This window comes from Physella acuta, unplaced genomic scaffold (assembly GCF_028476545.2).
Source record: "Physella acuta isolate Inbredline_101_S28 unplaced genomic scaffold, ASM2847654v3 ptg001372l, whole genome shotgun sequence".
In the NCBI taxonomy this organism is placed as follows: Eukaryota; Metazoa; Mollusca; class Gastropoda; family Physidae; genus Physella; species Physella acuta.
In genome coordinates, this window is record NW_026732887.1 from 61,900 (window position 1) to 89,271 (window position 27,372).

At 38.1% G+C, this 27,372-nt stretch overlaps 1 protein-coding gene across 1 annotated transcript in view; it reads left to right on the plus strand.

Annotated features, from left to right (window-relative positions):
- LOC131927091 (inositol-pentakisphosphate 2-kinase) overlaps positions 1 to 26,019 on the plus strand; it is an 81,832-nt gene extending 55,813 nt beyond the window's left edge. Inside the window, exons 8-14 of the mRNA XM_059282749.1 lie at positions 17,322 to 17,394; positions 18,621 to 18,712; positions 20,246 to 20,394; positions 21,461 to 21,599; positions 22,219 to 22,330; positions 22,745 to 22,815; positions 23,490 to 26,019. Of these exons, the coding sequence (XP_059138732.1) occupies positions 17,322 to 17,394; positions 18,621 to 18,712; positions 20,246 to 20,394; positions 21,461 to 21,599; positions 22,219 to 22,330; positions 22,745 to 22,815; positions 23,490 to 23,664 (811 nt within the window). The 3' untranslated portion in view covers positions 23,665 to 26,019. The remainder of the gene's footprint in view (positions 1 to 17,321; positions 17,395 to 18,620; positions 18,713 to 20,245; positions 20,395 to 21,460; positions 21,600 to 22,218; positions 22,331 to 22,744; positions 22,816 to 23,489) is intronic.
- Positions 26,020 to 27,372: the final 1,353 nt, after the last annotated feature.

The window sequence follows — 27,372 nt, forward strand, 5'->3', positions numbered from 1 at the left end:
CATGCTCACATATGATTATATCGTACCGTATAAAGATGGCAGACAACAACCTACGCACGACGCGCCGAGTTCTACTGTATGGTCTGCTGTTCGGTGCGTTTCTATAGTTGGATATGGCAAGACATTTGTTGACATTGACGTCATGCGTACGCAATGAGGGGATAAAAATAGTAACGGTGGCCCTTCTTAGTGGAGAAAGGATAGGTGCAGTTTGTCATGTTGACGAGGCGTGGAAAAGATTAGAACACACTTTTTAAAAAAAATTATAATTTTTCTTTATAGGAGTCGAAAGGATGGGGGGGGGGGGGGGGGGGGGCATTTCTTTTAAGGAATAGTATAAATGCTGATTGTTGAAATTGATTCTGTAAAAAGATATTTTGAATAAAGTTTGTTCCGTTAAAGATTTAGGTCACGAGATTAAGAAGAGATTCTGTAGTGAATAAAAAAGGGATAGAGGTTGAATTAAGCCGGGGGGGGGGGGGTCCTAGGTTAGAAGAAGTAAAGCTGTTAATTTATTCATATCACGTGGTCTCTTCACCGAGTTGTTGTGTCACGTGACTGACTGGTACAAGGGGCAGGGCTGTTAACTCACTGACATGGTATTTACAGTACTCACCCCCCCCCCTACACATAAACGTCCTATGGACAATATACACTACATCCTACTCTCCCCCACATCCCACTGACAATTCCCGCCCCCCTCCCACGTCTCACAATGCCCCCCCCCCCCCAATCCACTGACAATGTCCCCCACATATCACACTGACAATGTCCCCTCACACAATCCACTGACAATGTCCCCTCACACAATCCACTGACAATGTCCCCTCACACAATCCACTGACAATGTCCCCTATACATCCCACTAACAATGTCCCCCAACATATCACTCCCCCCACATATCACTCTGGCAATGCCCCCCCCCCCCCACCCCCAATCCCACTCTGCCTGGGCTAGGCAAATAACGTCCGACCGTCCCGTCATTGTCCGAGCTTGAACAAGATCTCCGACCCCGAAGAAGGTGGAGAGGTGTGTGTGCGTGCGTGTGTGGGGGTGTGTGTGTGTGCAGAGAACGTGCGCAGGTGTTGAGGCCTTGATTGGACCGGGTCACAAAGAGCTGGCAGTGTTGCCTGAGCCCCCACAGACCTTTTATTCTTTGTTGGGCTTCTTCTTTCAAGGTAAAGCACCCCGGAAACCAGACCTCCCCCCCCCCTTACTTTTCCTCATATTTTTTCATCTTGTTTCAGTTACGTGCCCCCCTCCCCTCTTACCCCTCACATTTTTTTTTTCATGTTTCAGTTACGTTCTATTATAGTGTGATAAAAAATAGTTATCGTGTGAGATGAAAGGGGAGGTGGGGGGGGGGGGGGGGGGAAGGTGAATAGAATTTTTTTCTCTATAGAACAAAGCGTTGTATTATAAAAAAAATAATTTAATTGTTCGTGAAAATAGTTGGCATGCCTGTCTCCTTGTACTTCCCCTCTCCCCCCCCCCCCCTCCACACACACTGTGCACGCTCCTTCCCCCCCCCCCCCCCCTCCCTCCTTAATTCATCCGACTCGTCCATTCATTGATAGTGCTCACCGTTGTCATGGCTTGCTCGTGTGAGGGGGGGGGGGATCGGCGGGGTGCTTCTGCAACGTGCGTCATAATCTGCCTTGTTGTAGGCGAACACACCCCCCCCATCCCATGTAGGCAGCACGTCAAGATAGTACGACCTACAAACACAGAAACAGGCTGTCTGGAAAATCCCACTCAGTTCTTGTTGTTGAAGTGGTTCTCATTCAGTTGTATACTGCGTTTTTACAATTGGGGAGGGTGGTATTTTAGTAAAAAAAAAATACTAATTTTGCAATCCATTTTAGTCCAAAAAGGAAGAAAATGTTTATTTCCTTAATTGCGTGCTTTGTATGAGAGGGGGAGTGGGGGGAGCAGTTATTTGAGAACCGTTGTTAAAAAAAACCCTTAAAATTAAAACTAGTGAATCGGTTGATCTTGTGATGTGATGTAGGGAAGTTGTTTTTGTAATGTCCGCTAGTTTAGTTTGTCGCGTGACCTCGTGTCACAACCATTTTCATCACGTGATTCACTGGAGAGGGGGGGGGGGGGCAGGGGGGAGGAAGAGGTTTTTTGGCGAGTACATTTTACTTCCACGAGTGCTCACATAGTCACTGTTAACACACACTGCCCCCCCCCCCCCACACACACATACATACACACATACACACACATACATAGTCATTGTCACACACCATCACAACACTGTCACTATTTAAGTGAACACACCTTCACAACACACTGTAGTACCGCACACATTCACGAACGCAATAACACACCGCGTACACAAATCGCTGGTTTCTTTTAAGGCCGCACACAAATCGTTCCAATTTCTTCTATTTGTGTGAAAGTATCAATTACCCCGAGCTAAATCCGTCGTCAAATTAATTAGCGGCGCCTCGTCTTTGTTATCAGGTCAGGTGCTGACCTTACGTGTAATTACCGCTGACCGTATCTGTTTTAACTAGTTTGGTCAACAACCTATTTGCTAGAGGGGAACTGTCCAACTGAAGCTAGTCAATTCCTTGTTTTCCTGTTTTCGTGGTGCGCCAGACGTAGAAAATAGAAGCCGTTCTGTTTTGCTGTTTTGTGTCACTTCTAGGTACAACTTTAGTTTTTTTTTTTTTTTTTTTTTTTTGCACTGTGATCTTGTAACTGGATCGATGATTTTTTAATACATTTTTAAAAAGATACCATTAAAAAAAATCCCATTACATTTTTAAAACCTGAATTAATTTGTATCCTGGTTCATTTGTCGAAACTATTTTGTTTAAAAAAATCCGTTTCCTCTTTCCTAGATTAATCGCAGTAAAGTGTCGCTAAGTCACCTACATTCGGAGGGCGTACATGTCCGTACGTGCTTACCGTATGTCTACCAAATTTAACATCACTTGCCTAGAGGCGAGAAGGGGCTTGTCGCAACTGATAGCTATCCGGGGATTGAATTAGTGATGGTCAAATAGAGATTAGGTACAGAGTTTAGTCCCTTCTCCTGCACAAGCTCAATCTTTGCAGGGTAAACTGTAAATGTCAATTTTGAAACTTTAAAAAAAGTAGGCCTGCATCTCTTTGATTAAATTATAATGAAACGGGACTAATTGCCTAATTGCAGAAATCGTATTATGAATAATCGTGCTTATAAATTTTAACCTGTACAGTCGTGTTTATGACAGTTTATGTATGTAAATATAATTTATAATTTAACGTTGATGTTGTTATGGCTTGGAACCATTCCAACTCTACCAATTGTAAAAACAAATCAATTTTATGTTTAACTGCTGTTTTCCTTATTCCAAAATGTGTTAACTAGGTCACCTCGTTTGCCTGCTAAACTAGTTTTCAAGCCTGTTTATCGTCCCCATTTTATTCAGTCAATATATCCCTAACGGAGCCTCAGTTTGTTTTGAGACCTTGACACCGCGTCACGCTACTTTCTAATTTTAGAAGGGGAATTTCTCGTGTGGGGTTTATTTATAAACTACCTTTTGGCTTGATTCGTGCGCGGTGCAACCAATCGCCGAGCGCGTAACATCTTGGCTTATGACGCTCATCGGGTTTTCTCAGTCTGGCCCAAGTTACTTTTCGGCTATCTTTTTATAGCACTGCGCGTAAGACCACGTAAAACCAGAATTGCGGATTTTATAACTATTGATATCCACGTCAGGAGTGACATTACCCCATTTTTATCTGTTTCATATACTGAATTTCCGTTTTACTGACTATAATTCTTTGGACATGACTGTACCCACAGTTTTGAAATTAATTCTATTTTTAGTTAATGAAGCAGCTTATTGTGACAGTAATACCAACTGTACATTAATAATCTCCGTTTATCCATCAACATATTTTATTCTCATGGCACATAAACCTACGAAATGAAAGAAAACGTAGAGCTACTGCCTAAACCAGCGGTTTCTAAACTTTTTTGTTGTTGCTATTTTTACGTTACCGGACACCAAGGTTATTAATTATACGTAACTGGACACCAAGGCTATTTGTACGTAACCGGACACAAGACTATGCGTACGTTACCGGATACTACAGCTATTTGTACGTCCGGTCACCACGGCTATGTGTACGTTACCGGACTGAAGACCGTGTCCTTTGTAGTATTGAGACGCATACATGTCCAGGTCGAGTCCCCCGTCCTTGTACATGTCACACATTGCCGTGTCCAGACTTTGACGTGCATGGGCCCAGTGACGTCAGCCCTGTGGGGGACGACAAGGCCAAGCCAGAAGTTTATTTGTGAAGGTGACAAGGTCAGGCTGTAACGGTGCCAGCTGGGGCCGACAAGCTTGTGTAGGGGAGGGGCGGTGCTGGTGGGATAGAGGGATAATTCACTACGGCTTGCCTTCGTACAAGGGTAGGTCTGAATGTATGGTGTTACAGTTTATCCCCAGCGACCTTGAATGTAGGCTTGAAGAAACGAAATATAGTCATGGGGGCATGTAAGCACATATGTATTTTGTTGATGCTTGGCTTTATACGTGTGTTGGGGTAACGTCAGTCATATGTATGTGTGCACTACCAGTGGCTAATACATTTGTGCACTACCTAAGTGGCTAATACATTTGTGCATTACCAAAGTGGCAAATACATGTTTGCACTACCAAAGTGGCTAATACATATATGTTTGCACTACCAAAGCGCCACTAGAATAAAATAACCAAGGATAAAAGACCTGACAGTGTCCATAGTCACCCCCCCCCCCCACGAATTGTAAGGACTTTAATTTGATTTGAGGCATTGATAGATGTTGAAATACAGTTTATTAAAATAGAAATATAACCTTACAAAGCGCTTGAACAAATGTCTAACCGTTGGCCAACTGACCCCCCCCCCCCCATGGTACCGACTCACACACTCACCAGCCAGCACTAAGCCGCGTGTTTGTTCCGTTTCCTTGTTTGATCCCCCTCGCCATGAGCACACAAAGCCAGACTCTGCTGACGTTAGCCCAGTCACTCGCATGTCACTGTGACACGTCAAGCCGCCATGACACTTTGCCTTAGTCCACTTGCCATTGGTCTTTGTCTTTAGTCCATCTTTTTTCCCCAACTGATTTATCTAAACGCCGTTATAATGGACCAGTGGATCAATATACAAATCTCCCCATCCTCTTTGTTTTTGTGCCATTGTGCATGATGTTGGTGATAATGATGAACAATATTATCTTTCACATGTGAAATGAATGACGGCAGTGACGAAAATGATTAGCGCCTAGATCTCTATCTCCCGCGTGATAAAATAAAGGTCAAATCTTTATGCCTCTTTATGGCGCTTTAGTATAGTGTTATGTTTTGTATTTTTAACACCCTCCCCCCCTCACACACAAAATATTCTCGCCGCCCGTCCCCATTACAAGTAGGACTCTGTAAACACAACTAGTGCACATCGAGTTTGCAAGTTTCGACATTAGGACAGCATGTACCATTAGGGGAGTGGTGTAAACTGTTGCATACTTGATCACCAGTTGAGAAGTTGGTAGTCATATGATCCACCATCTGATGATCCATATGATTAATCCACCATCTGATGATTCACATTACCCATCATCAGATGATCCACATGATCAACTATTAGATGATCCACATGATCCATCATGAAATGATCCACATGATCCATAATCAAATCATCCACATAATCCACTATCTGATGATCCACATTAATCCACCATCAGATGATCCACATTATCCATCAGATGATCCACATGATCAACTATTAGATGATCCACATGATCCATCATCAAATGATCCACATAATCCACTATCTGATGATCCACAGGATCCATCATCAAATGATCCACATAATCCACTATCTGATGATCCACACGATCTCCCATCAGATGATACACATGATCCTTCATCTGATGATCCACATTATCCACGATCAGATGATCCACATAATACACTGCCAGAGGATCCACCTGATCCACCATAACGGCTGTACTAAACTATCCACATGATCCACCATAACGGTTGTACTAAACTACCATTAAGACCTAGCGCTAGAGCAAATTAGTGTTGACGGGTCTTATAATTAATCCTCTATCAGTTACATCCAGCTGTTCCGTACTGACCGGTGGAGTCTTCCTCCTCCCCCCCCCCCCCCCCACACACACACGCACACTCACGAACCTAACAGTTTTAAAGCAATCGGGAATTTCCACACCCGCTATTTTTAGATCCATCACTTACAAGCGAGTGGACGTTAGGGATTACTGACGGTTTAACGAAGGACTTAGCCGTCGAGTTTGGCTTTGTTTTACGTCTCAGTGATCCGGCTAAAGGGGGGGATTTGTCTAAATGTGGTTTTAAGTACAGGAGATCTCGTTTTAGTCGAGCAAATGGACGGGCTGACCACGTGATATTTTCAAACGAAATTACCGGTGGCTTAAAATAACATTAAAAAAAGGGAATAGGGGTACGGGTTGTACCGGTGTCCGATAATGACACGCTAATGGAATCTTCTGGGAGCAAAATGGATACTAATTTAATTAGCTACGTCATTGTCAACGCCATTTCTGACCCTAACACCAAACATCATATTGCGATACTACTGACAGCTTAACACACTAATTTTCAGGAGAGTCTATTATTGGACACTGGTAGGAGAAATCCTATTAGTGCTACTGGTGCCCGACAATAGACTCTTCTGAAAATAGGTGTGTTATCCTAAAACCTTAAACTCATGATATATTCCTATCAACCACTTAACACAGGTACTTTTGGACGAGTCCATTATGGGGCACTGGTAAGATAAAATCGTATTAGTGCTACTGGTGTTCGATAATAGACTCGTCAATGGATTACGTGTTAAGTTGATAGTATATTTTATATAATCAGCATATGGTTTAGGGTTTGGTATGTGGTTAAGTGTTAAAGTAACTAATAATGTTTTGTTAATGGTTAACTTGTGACAACCTGATTTGTTTCTATATCAAACAGCGGCTTGAAAAAATAGACTAAAATTACGATACAGCTTATTATTTCCAAAGTGTTAATCCTAAACTGATGGTAGACGATTACCACCTTATAATCTCTACCCCTGATTAAACTTTAAAACTACTTATTTACGCGATATGTTACAACAAGTGAAGCAATACATGTACGACTGTTGGAGAACTGAAAGCAAGATTTCTCATGGACTGATTAGGTAAACTGGTATCTAGGTACGGAACTACGCAGTTCAGGGTTTAGACTTGTTTGTGAAATCTTTCTAATCAACATTTGAAAAGCGCTGGTATGGGGATCGATCTTAGAGACACACACCAGACACGACACAAACATAAAATAATGAAAGCCCTTTAGGTTTTGACTTGTTCCTATGTGTTCCAGTCAGAATTTTAAACCACTTTGCTGGGATCGATAATTGATCACCCCCTCCCCTCTCACACAGATACACACATGCACACACACTAATGAGGGCCACGAATGTTTTGATTCGTTCCTATGTATTCGAGTCAGGAACTTTGAAATCACTTGACAGGGATCGATCTCCTGATCTCTCCCCCCCCCCCCCCCCCCCCGCCACACACACACACACTTGACCTAATGATTGCCATTTTTTCCCGATGTTTTGACTTGTTCCTATGTGTTCTAATCAGAATTTTAAAAGCGCCGTTGCTATGACCGATTTTGACGTCACACACATACACAGAGACAATCACACACTTGACCTAATGAGCTGTTCTCTAGGTTTTGATTGATTTCTCTTTGACGGTCTTTGTTCTAATTAACATGTTAAAACCTTTGTGACTGGGATCCATCTTCACATCATGGGCTTTTTCATGGGTGAACGGAAAAAAAGTCACAGGAAAAAAAAAACACAGAAAAAAAGTCACATTATTTGCTAGGAAAAAAAGTCACAGAAAAAAAGTCACAGTGGAAAAAATTTTATCGGAAAAAAAGTCACAGAAATAAAGTCACAGAAAAAAGTCACAGAAAAAAGTCACAAAAATCTTTTTAGAGATATTTTTATTAATTTGTTAAGAATTGTAAAATTGTGTATGTTTATTGTTGTGAGTTGTATTTTTTGATAGCATAAATTATTTATGGACGTTAAAAGCATTATGATTTATAACAATTGTAAGTAAAACTACTCTCAGATAATTAACACAACAATCTCAGCTTTTGTTACGTATTTAGTTAAATACGCGGTAGAAAAGTTAATTATAAAAGAAATTTAGGCACATTTTGCCGAAGGCTATTCTCTGGTCGGCCTCTCCTCAGTAGGCATTGTCCGAACATATTTTGTGTTGTTGACGTTATGCGTCAATTGACAGCCTTTGAACCTTGTCGGCTTTCTGTTTTGATACTAAGTTTTTTTATGTAATGAGCGTGATAAATGTGGGCAGTAAAGGTGGTTGAACTAAACATAACTATGAGTTGCCATGAGTTGAGGGCAGCAAGTCAGATGAACTTACCATTTCACGGTAATTTAATATTGGTATTTAAAAAAAAACACGATGAAAAACGTGGACTTTGGAACATTCTATTAAATGCTACTAATCTTAAGTTTAAAATAATTACAATCTACATACTTCATAATAAATATTTTTAGATGAATTATAAAAATTCCTATGCATATACAGCCTACACACATTACATTACATTTAATTAAATCTAAGTTAATTTGCACTCTCTAAATATTTAATACATAAAAGTATTAACAAATATCATGCAAATATATATTTGTGACTTTTTTTCCTGTGACTTTTTTTCTGTGTTTTTTTTTCCTGTGTTTTTTTTTCCTGTGACTTTTTTTTCCTACAATCCTTTCACGCACACACACACACTTTATACAATCCATACACACACATCAACACTCGGCATACAATCCACACACACATCCACACTCATACAAACCACACACATCCATAATAATACAATTCACACACACATCAACACACACATCAACACACATGGTTATCTATTAATGTCAGATCTACTACGTCGTAAAGTAATGTCGTACCTGTTATATCGATTAGCCCTGTTGATATTAAAGATAGGAAGGGGGGGGGTACACAGTGACTTAGTTCCTCTGAATCAGTTAATTGAGAAATTGATTACCCCCACCCCCACCCACCCGCTCATAAGTCTGACATGTGTTTACTGTGGCATGACAACCTACAAACATGTCAACAAGTCTTCATGACAGTGTGGATGTCAACACGTCATTACAAGAGTGTTGGCGAATGTGTTCATAATTCAGTATGTGTTGAATGTCATCTAGTTAACACATGTGTGTAGGCAAATGTAAACCTTCGTTTTCCTCCTGCTTGATAGTGCTACGCGTGTCCGTGTGTTAAAGGCCAGTCCTTGACGTATTGTCCTGCTTTACTCAGACTTTTTTCTTTGCTACCCCAGATGGGGGGTTGTATCAAGAATGGAGGGGGGGGGGGGTTGCTGACCTGGTGTAGGTCACGTCTGCCAGGTCTCAGCTGCCCTCGTGTCCCACAAAGCACCTGTGCACGTCTGCCTGCCTGCCGCACCTGTACCTACCGGCAGCTTCAGATCCCGTGACCCGTGACATTCCCCCACCATCGCTCACAACACCGCGGGTCTGACCAGCGCCTCGGGCTAGGATCACACTAGTGACAACCCGCTAGTAGGTCACACGGCTGGTTGACCTTCCGCAACCCACCTCCTCCCCTAAATTTGGCAACACGTCAGGTCATGTTTACCCCACCCACACCCTTCCCACCCCCACATCCTCGTTTACCATGCATGAGTGATCTTTTTACAACCGGGCTTACAACTTTGGCTACAAACCCCCAACGTTGTACAGTACACCACCCCGCCCTGTGTTGACATTAGTGAAGCCAGCCAGTGACGTCAGCCGGAAATGGCGTTATCAACCTGTCGCGTAAACAGGGAGGGGTCTTTGTATGGCTACAACGCAAAAAAAAAAAAAATCTTTGAAAAGGTTTGATAGGGTTATAGGTGTATAGATAGGTCTGTTAGTGGTACTGACATTCTTGTTTGTGCCTTTGTTTTGTTATTTTGACTTAAGAAACTAAAATAGGTGCTTGCTGATTAGCCGTAACCAAGTATCCCTTTTTGATAATTAGATCTAACCCCTAATGGCCGAAGTACCATTTTAGCTACAGAAAAAAAATCACATTTCTTGTATTTACCATATTATTAGTGTTTTCCTTAGAGTTAGGTTTGGGGTAGAAGTATCCTTTCTACAGCGGTTCGCTTATGATGGTACGGCTAAAAGAAAAGTCGTTTCAGTTCTGTTTAAGTCGGTCACATTACTGAATCGATTACAATCCGGAATCGAATCCATCACCCCTGTGTTTCCTGCAGCTGACCTTACATTTTGTTTCCTGTTGGGGGGGGGGGGGGGAGAGGACAGGTAAACACATTTGTAGAGGCATGTTTTTCTAGGGTCATTACCGGGTTGGAAACCTTTGTGTACACAATTTGTACGGCATCCTTGTACAACTTAACATGTACATAATGTTTTAACATCCTTTTACCAACTGAACATGTACATCGCTTGTACGGCACTTGTACAGCTGAACACGTACATAATTTGTGAGACGGCTGTACATATTTTGAACATCTCTGTACAACAAGACGAACACACTGATACATGTACAAGTGAACATGTACATAGTTTGAATGAACCCCCTTGTACTGCTAGACATGTACATAGCTTGTACGGCACTTGTACAACTGAAAATGTACATAATTCATGCGACACATGTACATAGTTTGAGCGACACACCTGTACAACGTGTACATGGTTTGTACGACACTTGTACCGATGAACATGTAGACTAAACACACGACCAACTAGTACACGTACACACACACGTACACACACACGTACACACGCATGTACACATCAGCTCTACAATCTCGTTAGATAACAGGGTGTAATCTGTCAGCTGTTATCACAGTTAAGGCCAGTGTCTCACCAATTATAGTAGTCTCACCAATTATAGTAGTCTCACCAATTATAGTAGTCTCACCAATTATAGTAGTCTCACCAATTATATCAGTCTCACCAATTATATCAGTCTCGTCTCACCAATTATAGTAGTCTCACCAATTATATCAGTCTCACCAATTATATCAGTCTCACCAATTATATCAGTCTCACCAATTATAGTAGTCTCACCAATTATAGTAGTCTCACCAATTATAGTAGTCTCACCAATTATATCAGTCTCACCAATTATATCAGTCTCACCAATTATAGTAGTCTCACCAATTATAGTAGTCTCACCAATTATATCAGTCTCACCAATTATATCAGTCTCACCAATTATATCAGTCTCACCAATTATAGTAGTCTCACCAATTATAGTAGTCTCACCAATTATAGTAGTCTCACCAATTATATCAGTCTCACCAATTATAGTAGTCTCACCAATTATATCAGTCTCACCAATTATAGTAGTCTCACCAATTATAGTAGTCTCACCAATTATATCAATCTCACCAATTATAGTAGTCTCACCAATTATAGTAGTCTTACCAGTTACAGTAGACTCACCAATTACAGACGTTTCACCAAATACAGTAGTCTCACCAAATATTGTAGTCTCACCAAATATTGTAGTCTCACCAACTACATAAGTTTCACTAATTACATAAGTTTCACCAATTACATAAGTCTCACCAATTACAATAGTTTTACCAATTACATAAGTATCACCAGTTACATTAGTTTCACCAGTTACATAAGTTAATTAACTACCACCATTGTTGTCATTAATCCTATCCGTGATCCGGCTAATCCGGATGATCCGAATCAGTGCCGTGTGAGCAGCACGTTCGTGTCAAATCCTACTCACGTTTTGTTCACCTACCCCGGGGCTGCGTGCAGGCCACGCCCCATTCATGCTGTATTTGATCTGGTTCATCGTGTTGTTTTTAGGGAAAATTCGTCAATCGTATGCTTTAACGGTTTAATTGAATGTGGTAACGTTGTTTCTAGACATTAGTTTGGTGGTTAACCCTTCTAATCCTGATTTACTTTTGTGATTATGGTTAATCCTATCGACGGCACATGATCAAAATGTATTTTTTTTTATTACACAAAAAACATGTCCACTTGTGTCGTTACATTTAAATGGGTGGCTAAATTGTATCTAAATGTGTTGTTATATTTTTATGTAAAATCTCTTTTGTAACCTTTAAATGTGTAGTTTTTAAATCCAATTGCGTCGTTACATTTAAATTTTAATGCCCTTGTTATATTTAATGGGCCATTTACTTCTAAATGTGCCGTTGTTACATCTAAATGTCTTTACTACAATTACATGAATGTTACCTTAAATATCTTTGTTACCTTTTAAATATCGTTGTTACAGTTAAAAAAATCTTGGTAACATTTTAAATATCTTTGTTACCTTTTAAATATCTTTTTTACATTTCAAATACCTTTGTTACATTTCAAATACCTTTGTTACCTTTTAAATATCTTTGTTACATTTTAAATCTCTTTAGTACCCTTTAAATACCTTTGTTACCTTTTAACTATCTGTGTTACCTTTTAAATATCTTTGTTACACTTAACCTGTGTGTAACCTGAGAATACAAGCGGGTTACTACAAGCCTTGTCCTGTTTTATTAAACACACCTTGTGTTATATTGCTCCGGGCTCCTCCCTGCTCCCATGATTGAAACTTGTGACAGAGAGCAAACGTCACTGTCGCTACGTTACCGCCACGCTTGGCCGAACACCGCCTCGGGGTACTCGTTTGGTGTGAGGCGGGGTCTAAAAATAGCTCTGATGAGACGCCGTGATGTCACGCTTAGTGCGGGGATGGTTTTTGCTGGTTTCCGTTATGTTAATGGCAGTTATATTTAGATCGGGATGATTTGTTTTGTCGTCCCCGTTATGTTGGTCCAGTGAAATTAAAATTAAAAAAATGTAGTTGAAATGAATTCGATCCCCACGGGAAGAGACCAGATTTAGAGGAGTACACTGGAAATAGATATTTGAAACAAAACTGAGGAAACTCCCCTACACTGTATTTTCCCATATGTTTTCTCACTATACTAAAGTCTACCACCCGTTGTTAAGGTTAGATAACCCTCATTAGTGCGTATTGCCTGTACACGGTCACTAGATTAGATGCCTATTGTTTAAACTTATAAGGTTGGTGTATTTTAAGATTACATCGATATTATACAGTATATGAGCTGGTAGGTTTTCATGTAAAAAAAATGTTATCTTATGCAAGCCTTGGTAATCGTTGGAAATAATCAGTGGAGTATTATACGTGTATAGAGAGTATATCAGCCGATGCGTGTTCTATCTTGTGTGTTTGATTAGGCTGTTGGATATGATAAGTAGGTCCAAAAGTATAAAGGTTGGGTGCACAGTTTTGTAAGTAGTGGTTGTTGATGTGGTGCAGTGGGTTGTTGGTGTGGAACAGTGGGTTGTTGATGTGGTACAGTGGGTTGTTGATGTGGTACAGTGGGTTGTTGATGTGGAACAGTGGGTTGTTGATGTGGAACAGTGGGTTGTTGATGTGGGTTGTTGATGTGGAACAGTGGGTTGTTGATGTGGTACAGTGGGTTGTTGATGTGGTACAGTGGGTTGTTGATGTGGAGCAGTGGGTTGTTGATGTGGTACAGTGGGTTGTTGATGTGGAACAGTGGGTTGTTGATGTGGAACAGTGGGTTGTTGCTGTGGAACAGTGGGTTGTTGATGTGGAACAGTGGGTTGTTGATGTGGGTTGTTGATGTGGAACAGTGGGTTGTTGATGTAGAACAGTGGGTTGTTGATGTGGGTTGTTGATGTGGAACAGTGGGTTGTTGATGTGGAACAGTGGGTTGTTGATGTGGTACAGTGGGTTGTTGATGTGGAGCAGTGGGTTGTTGATGTGGGTTGTTGATGTGGAACAGTGGGTTGTTGATGTGGAACAGTGGGTTGTTGATGTGGAACAGTGGGTTGTTGATGTGGAACAGTGGGTGGGCGATGTGGAACAGTGGGTTGTTGATGTGGAACAGTGGGTTGTTGATGTGGAACAGTGGGTTGTTGATGTGGAACAGTGGGTTGTTGATGTGGAACAGTGGGTTGTTGATGTGGAACAGTGGGTTGTTGATGTGGGTTGTTGATGTGGGTTGTTGATGTGGAACAGTGGGTTGTTGATGTGGAACAGTGGGTTGTTGATGTGGAACAGTGGGTTGTTGATGTGGAACAGTGGGTTGTTGATGTGGGTTGTTGATGAGGGTTGTTGATGTGGAACAGTGGGTTGTTGATGTGGAACAGTGGGTTGTTGATGTGGAACAGTGGGTTGTTGATGTGGAACAGTGGGTTGTTGATGTGGGTTGTTGATGTGGGTTGTTGATGTGGAACAGTGGGTTGTTGATGTGGAACAGTGGGTTGTTGATGTGGGTTGTTAATGTGGAACAGCGTGTGGTTGATGTGGAACAGTGGGTTGTTAGTATAGCACACTGACGTGTTGGTAGGGAACAGTGAATAGTTGATATGGAACTTTGGGTTGTTGATAGGGAACTGACGTGTATTCATATGCAACAGTGACTTGTTGATATGCAACAGGGACATTAACAGAACAGAACCACTTTTGTAGTCCCCCTGTTAATTCTCATCGATCGAACAACTTGCTGCACTAGACATCAGCATAAAAACTAGACAAGACATTAGCATGATAAAGCGGTATAGCTGAACCTAGCCTTATTATTGGGGCAGACATGTTTAATAAAGGCCTACAACTCAAGAGTAGGTAACTCTGGGTGATAGCAGGTTTTAAGGTCACAAGAGTTTCTGTACCTGGTGTGTTTCATGTGTTCTAAAAATAGATTGGTTTTGTCGCGCCCGTTTCAAAGCCTACCCAACGTCATTAGTTACCATAAACCATACACCACCATATTATGCTACTAGTACTGCCAGATAATGTACTAGACTACAGATGTACTTTTTCTTTGTTTTACTACAGGTCTAACTACTTTGGTGTAGCCCAAACACTACATTGTCTTACCAGTTCCTATAACTACTGTTGATAGTACTATAGTATTTCTTTGACTGTCCGTGTATTCAACATATCGTTTGCTTTGTGTACAGTTGTATCCCAAACATTGTTCTTAAATTAAGCTCAAAGACATATATTGGCACATATATATATATAAATTAAAACAAAATAAATATATATACACACACACACACACACACACATATATATATATATATATATATATATATATATATATATATATATATATATATATATATATATATATATATAAAATTCTACCGCTCTTTGCTAGACTATATGAACATGCTTTTGGCCTTATTATTATACTCAATCATTCTGTCTATTCTGTATGTTACATACTGTACACCCAGCCCACCGGAGCTGAACCATATCCACCATACGTTGACAGACTGCAGGCTGACATTGACGTAGTTGTCACGCCATCTTGAGACAGGTGTTGTGTACATACTACTAGGTGTACCGTACACAACCGCTGGGGTGTGACCTTGACATTGCCGGATCCCTGTGATATTGGAATATCTATCTTCTATATATATAATTCTCTTCTTCGAGCCGTTAGAAAACAAGCTGCAAACGCTCTCCCTACCTCCCCACCCCTACATGGTTTTAGTGAGCTGTGTTCACTCTAAATGTTTACAAGCAGAGCCAACGATTTTAAACGTAGGGGGGGGGGGGGGAGGAGGGGGGAGGGAAGGAAGGGGGGGAGGAGGGGGGGGGGGGAGGGAAGGAAGGGGGGGGGGGTTATTATGGTCCTTAACGAGCTACTTATAGTGTTTTAAAGAAATATTTTCAGTGTCAGCGTTGGTACTGTCGAATTCACAAATTATGAATTATTGAAAATTAGAAACAACTAAATAGCGGCGTATGTTATGCCGCGGGCCGGCTCGTTGTCCTTAAGCCTTGTGAGAGATAGGTCACGTGGCGTGAACCATCACGTGACATGCGGATATCTCAATACCAGCTCCATATATGGGGACTCGTTTCTTTTTTTTTTTTCTGCGTGATGTTGTATGTTGGTATCGGGAAGTTCCGTTCTTTGATGTCACTGACACCCCAGCATACTGTGACCTGTCATCTGACGTGTCGTATACGCATTGTGATGCGCGATGTATCCTGTTGTGACAGTCTACCAATGGACGCGTGGTGTGATCAGTGCCAGGTGGTTTAATTAACCCGTTGGTCATTAGGGTTGGCTCCTAGGTCATGTAGTTGAGAGTGTTAAATCGCTATAAGTAGGTCACCGTTTTTTTTAATATAAACTGTGGTTGGTCGGTCAGATTAGTTACTAATATTAGAGGTCTCGTTTAAAGGTCACAGAAGATGTACAAAGGTCACAGGTCATTAAAATTACAGGTCATCTACTAAGGGCATATATAATTTTCTAAGGTCAAGGGTCATGTACAAAGGCACCGGGTCGTGTATACAGGTCACTGGTCATTGAGGTCACTTGTCATGTACTTTGGCCACGGGGTCATATACAAAGGTCACAGGTCATGTACTAAGGTCACAGGTCATGTACTAAGGTCATGAGCTGGCTAGACAGACGACTCAGGACATGACAACAAGGATGACATGTTTTGAAATGGATGACGGTTGTTGTTTGTTTCTCTCTCTAGCAAACCCGGCACACTGACATGATTGATGGAGGTGAGGGTGGGGGGGGGGGGAAGGGAGCATGATGACCAACCTGCTCCAGGCGTAATGATTTTTTAATGAGCTTAGTTTTAACAAATTAAGCTCAACCAGAAGGGGAAAAAAATTTCTTTAATTTTTTAACTTTTGGCCAGAGTTGAATGAAACTAGGTCGCCATTAACAAGATCATTACAAAATTCAAGACAGATCTTTGTAATTACTGTATTATTCAGCTCGTCTTGCAGAATTCATGTCTAGTTCTTTGCTTCAAACAATCAGCTGATGTTGTTTTTTTTTTACTTCTGTAAGTCCTGTTATACAAAAAAAAAACTACACAATTAAATATTAAATGCAACCGTTAGTTGCTGGGTGTATTGTTTACATCTTTAATACACATCAGTTTTTAAAAAAATCCAGTCCCATCTTTAACCTTCACCTAACCACAGACTTATCCTAGACTCTAAACTAAACTTTACCGAAAATTCGCGGATGCCAACTTGATCTAAAGAAACTTTGGAATTCATTGTACACATTGGGATGACTTTTATGCTGTGATCTTTGTGTTACACTGACGCTTTTAAAGTTTACGTATACAGTGAACAAACTGTACTGATTGTTTTTGTTTGTTTTTTCTGTTGACAGGAACAGATCAAGGATGAAGCACGCCCTAGAATCTTTAATCAAGACACCCCAGAACAATTTAAAGATCTGCAAGGTTAGTCTGCTACATCGTAGCAAATGGCGCCTAAACAAAGCTAGTCTTGTTCTAGTTTTTATTTTTTTATTTTTTTTAAAACTCAAACTATATAGATTTTTAAAGCTATGCACAAAACCTAGATAGGATTAAAAAAAAAATATTTAAAGAATGTGTTTGTTTTACAACGTAAATGAGATTATAAATGTATTTTTGATTATCTGTTACAACTAACTCCCATTGACGCTCACCGAAATTCCCTCAGTAAACTGATGTCTCTGTTTACATTTTAGGCTGTCAAAACCATGTTCTTGATGAAAGTTTTTACCCTTTCTCCAAACTAGACTGTAATTTGTTATTAAATTTGTCTTCTAGTTTACAATGTCCAAGGGAAGTAAGCGAATTATTATTTTTTAAACCCAAAAAAAATTCATATGCAAGGGGAAACAATCCAACATATTTACTAACAACTAATAATGTTAATGGTGTATATAGATAAATAGAAAATATTTTTAGTTTCAATCTCTGTATAGATGCTTTAAACATTATGTAGGATATTTGCTTAAATAGATAACTTAATTTTCTCTCACTAACAATATCCATTGTACCAGTCATTGAAGTTTTTTTTTTAATAAATGCTAAACTCATGATAGTTAGCCCCTCTTAGAGGTATGTTATCTATCTTCAGTAAACACTTGACATTGTTCAGATATGCTATTTAGGTAGAAGCTGTTTTTATGCTTGTGTCTGCAAAAAGCATATGTTTTAAAACCTTTTTTTTTATTTCGCTATCTTAAAAAAGATGTAAAAATATATATCTAGTTTTTTTGTTGGTTTTTTTTTATAAAAATATATTATAAAACTTATGATAAATGCAGATTATTTTGAAAACTGGTTTATCTCTTATTGATTCCTAAACAGAATGACTTTTTTTATACTTCATACCTGGATTTCAGATGACATCTAACCCATGTCCTAATATTTGCCCTTCTCCTAATAAAGGATCTTTATTTTTTCCCTGTTATATTCATCATAATGGGACCATGTTTAAAACTAGTTATTTAAATATGTAAGCTGATGATAATTGTTTCATTTTAAATTTAATAACATTAAACTTTACAATAATTTTCTTTAATTTTATTAAGTTCCTAATGCATTTTTAAAAACATAAAAATTTGTTTTATTTAAAAAAATGTTTGGAAAAAAGATGCGAAAGAAATCAAATAGTATAATTTACGTTATTTCAGAATGGAAGAGAAGTGTATGGATCTGAGATCCGGCAAGACTTAAGTGCAATATTAAAAGGCTGGTTTCCTATCAACCCCAACAGAAGGCCAGGGTAAGTTGGGTGTGGTATACAGCAAGCCTAGATTACACATGGTCTTAATTACATGTCAGGACCCATGTCTACCCCAGGTTACACATGGTCTTAAGGTCAGGACCCATGTCTACCCCAGATTACACATGGTCTTAAGGTGAGGACCCATGTCTACCCCAGATTACACATGGTCTTAATTACATGTCAGGACCCATGTCTACCCCAGATTACACATGGTCTTAATTACATGTCAGGACCCATGTCTACCCCAGGTTACACATGGTCTTAAGGTCAGGACCCATGTCTACCCCAGATTACACATGGTCTTAAGGTGAGGACCCATGTCTACCCCAGATTACACATGGTCTTAATTACATGTCAGGACCCATGTCTACCCCAGATTACACATGGTCTTAATTACATGTCAGGGCCAATGTCTACCCCAGATTACACATGGTCTTAATTACATGTCAGGGCCCATGTCTACCCCAGATTACACATGGTCTTAATTACATGTCAGGGCCCATGTCTACCCCAGATTACACATGGTCTTAAGGTCAGGACCCATGTCTACCCCAGATTACACATGGTCTTAATTACATGTCAGGACCCATGTCTACCCCAGATTACTCATGGTTCTTAAGGCCATGTCAAGGCCCATTTTTTTAAATTCATGTCAGGGCCCATGTCTTAAGTTCATGTCAGGGCCCATGTCTTAAGTTCATGTCAGGGCCCATGTCTTAAGTTCATGTCAGGGCCCATGTCTTAAGTTCATGTCAGGGCCCATGTCTTAAGTTCATGTCAGGGCCCATGTCTTAAGTTCATGTCAGGGCCCATGTCTTAAGTTCATGTCAGGGCCCATGTCTTAAGTTCATGTCAGGGCCCATGTCTTAAGTTCATGTCAGGGCCCATGTCTTAAGTTCATGTCAGGGCCCATGTCTTAAGTTCATGTCAGGGCCCATGTCTTAAGTTCATGTCAGGGCCCATGTCTTAAGTTCATGTCAGGGCCCATGTCTTAAGTTCATGTCAGGGCCCATGTCTTAAGTTCATGTCAGGGGCAGTGTCTATACCAGATTACTCATGGTTGTTAAGTTCATGTCAAGGCCCATGCCAGATTACTCATGGTCTAATGTTGGTGTGTGAGGGTATTTTACATAATCTATCCCATAGACCATTAGATCACAAGGCATAAAAAAAAATAACCCTACTGTCCATGAGATATGTGAGGTAGAGTTTACCTGTTTCAGTGACCTCAGCATAAGAAGTGATAGTGTGGTCAGCATTGTGCCCAGCCAATTTAACTTTCCTTAACATGAGTCAGGTACCCATTACAGCTGGGTGGACTCGGGAATTTCGTATGTACTCTAGCCATTGGGTTAGCAGTCAAACGCTCAATCATTCGACAACACTGTCTTATTCTCCAGGTGTACTTACCTGAAATTTAGTTATAAGTAAAAGGTTAATATGTTGTTTTTAATATGTTCAGTTTATCCCATTACATGTCTTGCCAGTTATTTTGTAACCTCTCGTTCCTACCTGTGTTACCTGTTTCAGACTGGTGAGTGTGTTCCTGGATCTAGTCATAGAGATCCTCCTGAGTCCACCCAACAGTGAGGTCAGCAGGCCCCACTCCAAGAGACAGGTCATCATCAACCATGGCCTGCAGAAATGTGATAGCCGACCTTACATTGATTTTGATCAGGGTAAGTCTGGACATCAACCATGGCCTGCAGAAATGTGATAGCCGACCTTATATTGATTTTGATCAGGGTAAGTCTGGACATCAACCATGGCCTGCAGAAATGTGATAGCCGACCTTATATTGATTTTGATCAGGGTAAGTCTGGACATCAACCATGGCCTGCAGAAATGTGATAGCCGGCCTTACATTGATTTTGATCAGGGTAAGTCTGGACATCAACCATGGCCTGCAGAAATGTGATAGCCGGCCCTACATTGATTTTGATCAGGGTAAGTCTGGACATCAACAATAAAAAAACCCAGTTCTTATCAACCACGGCCTGCAGAAATGTGATAGCCGACCCTACATTGATTTTGATCAGGGTAAGTCTGGACATCAACAATAAAAAAACCCAGTTCTTATCAACCACGGCCTGCAGAAATGTGATAGCCGACCCTACATTGATTTTGATCAGGGTAAGTCTGGATATCAAGGAAAAAAAAACAACCCAATTCTTATCAACAATGGCCATAAGAAATGTAATACTAGACCTTACATTGATTTTGATCAGGGTAAGTCTTGACATCAACAATAAAAAAACAAAGTCTTATATAACATGGCCTAAAGAAATGTAATACTAGACCTTACATACTTTGATTTTGATCTAAGTGATGCTATTTCTTTTTTTATATTATTAGCTCATATTTTCAGAATTCTATGTTTAAAAAGGTGATACTTTATGAAACTGATTTTCCATATTGTTTAATCTAGCTTCATCATTTTAAAAAATTTAGAAATAAGTAGTTGAGTTTTTAAAATAACATTTGTAGGTTATCCCCCTTTTTAAGACTAAAGTTGAGTTTTTAAAATAACATTTGTAGGTTATCCCCCTTTTTTAAGACTGAAGTTTAATTAACTTTGATTGTATGGTAGCACCTCCTAGATCTCAGTACAGGCCATTTCAGCTTATATATATATATATATATATATATTACATAACATAGCTTTAGTCAGGCAAATGCTGAACCTTTTAGGTTCAACAGCAAATTTTTCAAAAATGAATGCAATGAGTTTTTTTTAATTTACAGATCAATCTGAGGGTCTGCCAGAGTTCTGTGTTTTAGAAAGGATCTACACATTGCAGTCATTAGATGATCTGGATATAGAAGGGGTTTACCCTTTGTACAAACAGCTGAAAGCAAAACTGGATGTAGCTCCACATTTAATGTTAGTAGTCTCCCTTCTTTTCTTTTAATTCATTCTAATAAATAAATTAATTAATTTGCTGTTGGGATATTCCACAACATTTGATTGTTGTACTCTCTCCTTGTTTTATTTTAATTAATTTAGTAATAAATTAATTAGCCATCTATCTATAGGAGAAACTAAGTAACTTCCCATTATGAACTTAACGTTCCATGGGGCAAGTAAAGTAGCGTTCACATTTTTCTATGACCTCGGCATATGAAAGGATAGTGTGATCAGCACTATGCCCAGCTGCCTTTACTTTCCCTAACGTGAGTTGGGTACCCATCAGAGCTGGGTTGACTCAGGGACATTCTACTGACTTGAATCTGGACTCAAACTCAAGACTTTTAGGTTAGCAGTCTACTGCAGCTCTACCACTAGGTCACAACGGCCCTCCTAAGAATCGAATTAACTTATGCAATTCTCTTCTAAATGAATTTCTTTGCGTATTTTAGATAACTAAGATTTGTATGAAATATTTGCATATCATGAAAGTTATTTACTATATTATTATGTTTAGATATGAACAATTTTTTTCTGTTCACGAAATCATTTACATGGTAACTAATTAGTCTACATGTATTTTTTTGTTGTGTAGGAAAAAATGGTGTTTAAATGGCCCTTATGAGGATGTGTCTTGGTTAGTAGGTCACCCTGGTGAAGAATTAAGTACCCTTGACCCTTCTTCAGATGAGTATGCAGTCCATAAAGTAAGTTCTCCTTGCTGAAGTCATTTAGAATCTAGTGATTTTTTTAAACTTGATATTTTCTTAACTGCTCTGTCACAGGGTAGGGTAGATTTCTGTGCCCCAGGGTCTAGGAGGCAAATGTTGGCTGTGTTTAGAAATTAAACAATTTCCTCATTTGAATGAACTTAGCTTTGAACTGAAACATTCAAATAGTCAGGTGGCTCTTTAGACCTAGCGGTCCATTGGGCAGATGAAGTAGAGTTTATATGTTTCTTGACCTCAGCATATGACCCTAACGAGAGTTAAGTACCATCAGAGCTGGATGGACTTGAACCCGTATTCGAACTTGAGACTTTCGGGATAACAGCCTAGTGCTCTACTGCTGTCGCCTGTAGTTATCAGAGAGTGATCTATTTCTGATCATTTGCTCCTCAGGTAAGGCGGTTTCTTGTGTCCAAGACGTTGCAGGATTGTTCAATCATAGTGGCTATTAAGCCTGCTAAAAGGTTTGTATGTTTATATGAGCTAAAATGTTTAGAATTTATGTATGAGCAAAACATTTAGTATGTTAGTATGTGCTGAAGGGTGTAGTATGTAGTGTGAGCTAAAAAGTTAGTATGCTAGTATGAGTTAAAGCTATTGCAATGACGATTTGAAAGTAACATGACAATACAGTTAAAAATGTCTTGAAGTTATGCACTAGGTAGGTGTGAAGATGCTACGAAAATGCAATAACTAGGTCAAGTGAGCAGTGGTCAGTTCCACCAATCACAGTGTTGATTGACAGATTATAGGTCAAGTGTCAGACATTTAGTCATTAGGAGTAAAACACTGCCAATTTTGGAAGTGTTAAGACGTCTAGATAAGTATAATTGAGATAACTTAATAGAAGGAATTGTTAATTAGGCCTCAGGGTTACCTGTTGTTTTACTATTTTTCATAGTTTTAAATATATATAAGAAGGAATAAACTTCCATCCTAAAATTTTGACCAAGCTTTATGTTACTTAACTAAAATAAGAGTTAAGTCAAAGACAGTTTACATTAAGAAAAGGAGAAGATCTTACAAGCACATTCTTATCAATTTTTATGCCACCGCATTTTTAGTGAATGCGTACAACGTCTTGTACTACTACATATATAAATATGCTTCAAAATTTTTCCAATTGATTCTTCCACAGCATAGACAGCAGGCAAGATTTTTTAAGGTTTGAAGGCGACCTGTACGCCTTCTCCATCAGTGTGGTCGACCTTGACCCCAAACCTTTTGAGAAGGTCAACACCTATTACAGGCAAGCCTCTGACATTGCCAAAACATTCGCCGAGAAATCTTTTGGAGTACACCGAGCCAACTAAGTATGATCTGTCAAGGAAGGGCCAAACCTCCGATGGAGTACACAGCCATCTAAGGAATGTGTCTTGGGGAAGGGCCATGTCTTATAGTGTATCATGTCAAGATAAGCTTTTGTATATTGACAGTAGCTTTATCATCCACTGAATCGTGCAATACTTAAGGGAATCAAAATATTACCTAATAAAGTGCTTTACCCTGTCTTATCGGATCTAAAAAAAAAATTGCATTGTATTTTGTTTTTGTTTTTTTATTTTATTATCTACTGGCAAATTGTAATATTTCAAATTCTTCTTGATACATTGTTTAAAAGATATTTTTTTTTAAGTTGTATTAAATCTGTTATTTATTTACTTTGTTGTATTTGTGATGTTTTCCTGTACGTAAAGCCAAAATGCTAATAAGTCCTATTGTGTACTTAATAGTGAGATCATAATTTGTACATTTATAGACATTTTTCATGTTTTTTTTTCCCAATTGTCAAGCTTGTAAAATTGAACAAGGAGTGATTTAGATGTTGGCTGAGTTTTCTGCATTATTTCATAATGTTGTAAATCTGAAATATAAACCTGTTTGTGATTTTTTTCTTCTGTTTTTTTCATTGCTCATGTGTAAAGAGTTGAAAACATTTCCTATCTCTCCTTTTTGTACCATAAAAATGTTGGACTTATTCAAGTGTGTAACTATTAGCTAGCAAAGCTGGAAGATGACAGGCTACATCATGTTTAGTATAGAACAAACATAGATCATTTAGTAATTATAGAAACAAACAGATAATTTGAGTGTATTATAGAAACAAACAGATCATTGAGTGTATTATAGAAACAGATCATAAGTGCATTATAGAAACAAACAGATCATTGAGTGTATTATAGAAACAAACAGATCATTGAGTGTATTATAGAAACAAACATAGATCATTCGGTGTATTATAGAAAGAAACACAGATCAAGTGTATTATAGAAACAACCATATCATTACAAGTATTAAACATATTAAGAACACCATGGTTTTTTTCTTTTAAATCAGTTGTATTTTTTCCTGTGCTTTAACCTCATGCCCAGACTCCTTTAGTGAATTGTATATTTTTTTTGTCAAAAAAAGCATTAAAATAGAAAAAACACTATTTGTTTTTTTAGTCATGCATAATTTTTACAAGTCATTTCTCTTTGCATTGCAACTTTAAATTTTATTTATCTCATTGATGCTCATTCCCAAAGTTTAAAAAAAAAATGTCTTTATATAAACCAGATATGTAAATTAGTCTCAGTGTATTTATCTTATCAAAAGTTTCTCTCATCATCTTGTGAAAGTCTTCCCTTTATAGAATAACTACCTTACTGTCACCTGTAAGCTTTGGTCGCCTACCCCACATCTCTTCTTTCAGTTCTTGAATGCCATACATGTTTTTTTTTACCCTCGCCATTCCATGTTGCATAATTTTTTTTTATATAGAACATGTTTGTTTCAAGCTTAATGTTATTTCTGTATTCTAAATGTAAAGAAGTGTAGACGGATGAAAGAAATGGTGTGCTGGTTTTTATCTGTGTGCGTATATTTTTGTTTTTTTTTACTAATAATTTAGTTTTACTGAGAAAAAATGTATACAAAGGAAATAAGGTATTAGAAATAATCATAATGAAAATATAAACTAAAGTTGGTTTTTAAAATAATTATTTTAGTTTTTTTTTTAAAGTTTTATCTAGTCTTGTAAAACCAAGCTAACAACTTGTAACTCCAGATAATTCTGTTTTCATTGTGCGAAAAAACAGCTTTCAACTCCAGCTAATTCTGTTTTAATTTTGCAAAAAACAACTTGTAACTCCAGATAATTCTGTTTTAATTGTGCAGTAAACCAACATTGCCTGTGGAACTGGTGTCTACAATGTTAATCTGTTATTTGTTATATCAATGTTAATCTGTTATTTGACTGCGGTTGAGATAGATTTCTCAAACTAATCTTTATACTTTGGCAAAATTAACACCCAAGCTTCATATGATGAATTCCAGTAAACTGTAAATGGCTTAGATTTTTTAAAAAGATTTAAAATAGATAAAAATGAAAAATAAAACTTATAAATTATTTAGGTTATTTTTAAGATTTTGATAAGAACATTCAAATGTTTTGTGTAGCTATTTTTAACCCTTGGAAGTTTACCAACAATCAGTCCCACACAGTTGACTATCTTGTGCTGTTTCTTTCTCCATTTATCTGACAACAGTTTTCTTATAACATGCTTTACTGGAACATTTGGTATAAAAAAATGTTCATTACCCTGTTCAACAGCTCTTTGTTGCATTATCAAGCCTATTAAAAGACCTTCATGTTTCCTTCCATTTTGAAACTGTTACACCACCACACCCCCCCCCCCCCCCCTTCTTACCTGAGCTGTTAAAATCTTAAGCCATAACTCAAACAGTTTTTGAAAGTACTTAAAATTTCATGTTGAAATATTATACATAATACACATTTCTGCGACGACACTGTACAGATGATAATAAAAAAAACTTAAAATACTATTTATCTTTACATTTTGTTCAGTTGAAATGGATGTCTTTTCCATGGGGTCTGTGCAGCATTAACTTGAAGGCCTATTTTTAATCTCCGCCATGCAAATCAGCAACAGTGCATTAAAAGACTTTCTTATATAAAATATTATTTATTGTGAAGAATTATATGAAGTAAAACTTGTCAATTATTATACCTAAGCACATTTTGAAAAATAGTTTTTGCGTATTTTAAAATAATCACATTTTTAAATTTTTTTTTTTTTTAAATTTTAAGCTTATCAAATCGCATGGCTTTAGGTTGTGTGAATTTTTACTCTACTAAAACAAAGCGTTTTGTCACTCATGAAACAGCAATAGTATTTTCTCATCTCTGTTTAAAAGGCATGGACAATAAAAAAACATTATTACTAATATCTTTCGTGATTATTTTTATTTTATTTTTTTATGCTGTTTTTTTAGAAAGAGAATTTGGAAATGGTTATTAAATTTCATTTAAATAAATATGCAGTCATTGTAATTTTTAAACAATGAAAGTGTAATGTGGTTTACTGTTTTAAAATATTTGTTTATAATGTTGCAGAACGTGTTCAGGTTTTATAGTGATAGAAAAACAGATTAATATACCTGTTTCTATTCTGTACTTTTTGGTAATAAAGCTTCTGTTCATGTTGAGGCTTGTTAAAATATCACCTAGATCTAGTTAAAAAAGACAAAGTTTTTTTTTCAAAGTAATTTTTTTTTCACTGCTTGAGTATCATTTACATTTACAAAAATTATTTGAATAAAATTTATATAGATCTAGAGTATTTTTTTTAAGGAGAGATAACTCATTAATTTACATCATCTTAAACTAGTATAAAGTTTTTCAATCATACTTTTATGAAAACAAGATTGATATATATTAAAAAATGTATAATGTTTGGCAACTTATTTCTTGTTGCTTTTTAAAAAAAAATGTGATTGTATTGTCATTATCCTTTGGGTATCCTGTACAAAAATATAGGACATCTAATGACATTTTACTTCTATACTAGTACTATTTTATATCTTTTTGTTGTAATATATTTTACACAGATAATTATTAAACTAGTTGGTTTTGTTATTTTTAATTTTTAAAATTAAAAACTAAAAGAGTTATCTCCCTGTCACTGGTGAATGAACTTCTCAAGGAATCTCAACCAGCAGCTGTTTTATTTATTACA